General features: G+C 36.0%; 1 protein-coding gene across 1 annotated transcript in view; it reads right to left on the bottom strand.

Annotated features, from left to right (window-relative positions):
• LOC102815532 (ATP-binding cassette sub-family A member 13-like) overlaps positions 1-5,194 on the bottom strand; it is an 857,870-nt gene that overhangs the window by 395,101 nt on the left and 457,575 nt on the right. Inside the window, exon 41 of the mRNA XM_006874535.1 lies at positions 1,273-1,284. Within this exon, the coding sequence (XP_006874597.1) occupies positions 1,273-1,284 (12 nt within the window). The remainder of the gene's footprint in view (positions 1-1,272; positions 1,285-5,194) is intronic.

Genomic DNA, 5,194 nt, shown 5'->3' with positions numbered 1-5,194 from the left:
ACAAAAATCCTCACCACTGGACCAATAAACAACATTCTTATCAATGGAGAAAATATTGAAGTTGTCAAGGACTTCATTCTTCTTGGATCAACTACAAACAATAATGGAAGTAGCAGTCAAGAAATCAAACAACGTATTGCATTGGCCAAATATGCTGCACAAGGCCTTTTTTAAAGTGTTGAAGAGCAAAGATATCAGCTTGAGGACTAAGGTGTACCTGACCCAAGCCATGGTATTTTCAATAATCTCATATACAAGCGAAAGCTGGAAAGTGAATAAGAAAGACCATAGATTTGATGCTTTTGTGTTACGGTGTTGGAGGATAATATTGAAATTGCCATGGAGTGCCAAAAGAATCAACAGATCTGTGTTGGAAGAAGTGCAGCCAGAGTGCTCCTTAGAGGCCAGGATGGCCAAACTTTATCTCTCATACTTCGGACATATTCTCAGGAGGGTTCAGTTGCTGGAGAAGGATATCATGTTTGGTAAGGTGGAGGGTCAGAGAAAAAGAGGAAGACCACCAACGAGATGGATTGGCCAAGTGGCAGCATCGATGGACTCAAGTGTGGCAACAGTTGTGAGGTTGGCCCAGGATTGGGCAGTGTTTCGTTCTGTTGTGCGTAAGGTCGCTATGAGTCAGTACCGACTCGATGGCACTTAACAACAACAACAACAACTGGTATTTAAAATACTGGTGGCATAGCTTCCAGCATCACAGCACCACACATGCCACCACTGTATGATAGACTGACAGATGAGTGACAAACTGACAGAGAGTTGCTATTGCTTAGAAATCCACCTCAAGTTCAGCTGGAGAATACTTCCTGAGGACACTGCTGGAAATCAGTGAAGAATGAGACTAGATCAGAATTTCTGACTGTAAATAAACCACCCTTCTGCCACCACACCACAATAGTGTTTCTCAAAGTACAGTCCCGGGACCAGCAGCATCACCTGACCATTCCTTAGAACTGCAAGTTCTGAGGTTCCATCCTAGACCTGCTGGCTGAACCAGTTGTTATGCGGTAAGAACCCAGCATTTAGCAGTCTTCAGGCCATTTTCATGTGAGGTCTCCAAGTTTTACCAGAAGCCAAACAATTAATCTACTTATGTACGTATACTCCAGACTTTACCATAAATACAGGTATGGGATCTTGGAAAAGAGTTTCTATGAAATAAAAAATCCTAAGATATTAATAATAATTAAAAAGAATAAATAATCCTAAGAGTTTCTAGGAAATAAACAATCCTAAGAGATTGTTAGGTACCACCGACTCAAGGAGCTCTGGTAGCATAGTGGTTATAAATCAGGCTGCGAGCCACAAGGTCAGCAGTTCGAAACTGCCAGCTGTTCCATGAGAGAAAGATGAGGCTTACTGCTCCTCTAAAGATTTACAGCCTTGGAAACCCTGTACAGGGTCATTATGAGTTGGAACTGACTCCACGGCACATAACAACAACAACCGACTCAATGGCACCTAACAACAACAACAAGAGACTGAAACGGCAGGTACTGTACCTGAATAAGAGTCTCTTAGTCTCCTCATCCGAATAACAGTAATGGGAAAGCCTACTTTAAAACTGGCTGTGAGGATTAAATGAGAAACTGCACATCAAGAGCCAATCAGAGATATACCCAGGTGTCTAAGAGATAAATACAAGGGAACTTCAGAAAGTTCATTGAGAGATTCCGTTATCTTTTTTTTTTTTTTTTCCTAAGTTTTTATTGTGAATTGAGTGACAGTTTCCATGGGAGAGCATAGGTTTTACACTCACATCACAGTAGTTCATTTCACTGCAATGATTACAATCCCCTCCGTGCATCCATCATCTTTTAATTCAAATTTTCCAAAGAGTTTTGAAAGCCACCACATAGGTTTTTGTTTCATGGAAAAGTTAGCTTCACATTCATTATCACAGATACAAGAACACATGTGCAGTTCAATGTCCATTCTTCATATATAATTTCTATGGAACTAGAGTCTGTATGATTCAAAAGTGTACATTTTATATTTCATTTCACTTTCTTCCATGTTTTAGAGAAATACGTAACTTATTTAAGAACTAGCCCCTAAGAAGACAGTTTCAGAAGCCGTATGGATGTGTAGAGCAAAGTACCCACAGGAAAGCGCAGCAGGAAGATGGAATTGATAACAAAAGAGACATCTTTGAAGATAGCTATAGAAGGAAGGCTTTTGTAAATTATTATTCTAGAAATTATATTACTCTATTGTAATTTGGAGTCCTGCTCCAGCACTGAGAGTTACTGTGCTGGACAGCATGGTCAGTTTGAACTGCAAGGTCAGTGGTTCAAGCTCACCACCTACTCCTCAAAAACCCTATACAAGGTCACTATGAGTCAGAATCAACTCAAGGGTATTTACCCACAATAATAACAATTGTAATGTACTCAAAAATTCAGTAACAAATGCACTTTATGTAGAAGATATGAATACACCCTTTCTCCAGTACAGTGAACTAGCATCTTGAAGCAGCTATCTACTAAGTAATATGAATTTATATATGCTACAGGCTTTATTTTGAGTGTTATTGAGGATTTTGCAAAATATAATAAAACTGGGAAATGCAGAAATCTGAAACCATATTCGTTTTAATGCATTCTGGGCTCATTTCTTATTTAATAATAAAATGCTAAAGTAGATTTTTAAATTATGTATTTTCCAGTTCCATAATTTATCATTTAAATGATAAATAAAATTACATTTTGACATCATATTTGACAATGGTAATAGAAAACACATTTTTTCTTTCCTCAGGGTTATTTCTTAAATTCAAAACTCTACTCTTTTGCACATAGTATTAGTTTTATTGCATATATTTTATTTTTAACATATTTACATGAATTTCCTTAATGTTCTCCAAATTTAGCTCATGAAACTCTTATTTTTTAAAGCAGATGTATGAGCATAATGAACTATATGTAGCCAGCACAGTTTCAATGTAAATTATCTTAAATTCACAGTGATAATAAAATGTTTATGAGAAGCTAGCAATTATTTTCTAAATTCATTCTTATATATGAAAGCTATTAACCAGAGTATCTTAAAAGAAATGAAAGATCAGTATTTAAACCTTTTGGTACAATGCTGACAGCAGAAATAGAAACTAATGCATGCGTCCATTTAAAAATATTTATTATATAGGTTATAATAGAAGTATCTCCTACTTTTCTATAGTCCACTTTATGTTACTTTGCTTTTATGAAAAACCTACATTATTACCTGTTTTTACTAACAAAAAGGAATATGAATAGGATTTTGTCTTTAGAAAAACGGTAAAAAGTGAAACTAGTGTTCATTTGTTTCACAGCAAGCTACTAAAGAAGCAATGTCCACCTTAAACAGGAAGAATAGTCCCACCAGCTCCTTCCTCAGAAACTGTACTCAACATTTCAATATCAAGTCACCGTAGCTTTAAACCATGTCTGTGAACACTATACACTAGTGCTTAGTTTAGACTTTATGTGCTATTTGGTAGGTTATTTGGGGGGTATGGGATGCTCAAATTTTTTTCCCATATTTATTAATGGTAACTGGTCCTTCACTTTAGGCCATTTCAGCTTTTGAAAGGTTGTATAGAACTACTCTACTTTTAGTTGGTGAGAGAAACCTTCACTGCCTTTGCTTACTCCCTTAAGTTTTGGTATGTTATGCTTTCATTTTCATTTGACTCTAAAAATTTACCCATTAGTAATTTACTAGTGTGTTATTTAATTTCCATACATTTGTGTAGTTTCCAGTTGTTTTGCTTTGTTTGTTTGTTTGTCTTCTGTTACTGATTTATAGCTTTATTTTGTTGTGGTTAGAGAAAAGATTTTATAAGAAATCAATCTTTTTAATTTTATGAAGACTAGCTTTGTAACCTAACGTGGTCTAGCCTAGAGAACAGTCATGAGCACTGTAGTAAAATATACATTGTGCTGTCGTTGAGTGACGTGTTGTGTCTTTAAAGTCTAATTGACTTTTTAGTGGCATTCAGCTTCTTTGCTTCTTTCTAGATATCCTCTCCAATATTGAAAGTGGTACATTAAAGTCTCCAACTACTATTATAGTGCTATCTATTTCTACCCTTAATTTTATCAGTATTTGCTTTATATATTCAGATGCTCTGATGTTGTGTGCATCTATGTTTATGATTGTTATATCTTGATTAATTGGCATTATCATCTCTTCTGGAGTCCTGGTGTGGCACTTGGATTAATGTGTCAGGCTGGAAAGCTGTTTGAACTACAAGGTCAGTGGTTCAAGCTCACCAGTTGCTCCTTGGAAACCCTACACAGGGTCGCTATGGGTCGGAACCAAATCGACGGCACTTAACAACAACAACATATCTTCTAAGAGATTTTTGAAAAAGTCTATTTTGCCTCATATTGACTGCCACCCAACTGTATTTTGGCTAATATCTGTATATTATAGAATATTGTTTCGCGTCTTCAAACTTTCAAGCAACTACTAAAGCCAGTGATAATGAAATTGAAGCATTCTATCTACTTCTTCAGTCTGAAACTGACCAAATATGTAATCATGATGTATTGACAATTTTTGGCAATTCTAAGGCAAAGGTTGGAAACAAAGAGGAAGGATCAGTTGTTGGAAAATATAGTCTTCATGATAGAAATGACACTGGAGATTGCATGATAGAATTTTGAAAGACCAATGATTATTCATTGTAAATATCTTTTTTAAACAACAGAAAATACAACTGTACACACAGAGCTCACCGGATGGACTACAGAGAAATCAAATAAACTATATCCAAGGAAAGGGATGATAGAAAAGTACAATGTGGAAAAGAACATCAAATTGCCCAAATGCAAGTTCAGGCAGAAAATGAAGAAAAATTTGAAAGGCCATGAGAGCCAAAATATGACCTTAAACATATCCCACTGAATTTAGAGATCATTTCAAGGACAAATTTGATACATTAGACACTAATGACCAAAGACAAGAACTTGTGGGATGATAAAAAGAACATCGTACCAGAAAACAGCAAAAGGTTATTAAGACAAGAAAAGAAGAAAACAACCAAAATGTATGTCAGAAGAGACTCTGAAACTTGCTCTCCAGGGTTTTTGTTGTTCTTAGGTGTCATCAAGTTGGTACCAACTCATAACAAATCATGGCCCGATCCTGGGCCAACCTCACTATTTTTGCCACGCTTCAGTCTATTGAT

This window comes from Chrysochloris asiatica, unplaced genomic scaffold (assembly GCF_000296735.1).
Source record: "Chrysochloris asiatica unplaced genomic scaffold, ChrAsi1.0 scaffold00282, whole genome shotgun sequence".
NCBI lineage: Eukaryota > Metazoa > Chordata > Mammalia > Afrosoricida > Chrysochloridae > Chrysochloris > Chrysochloris asiatica.
Note: the sequence above shows the minus strand (reverse complement) of the source record. Positions and strands in the feature narration are given on the sequence as shown.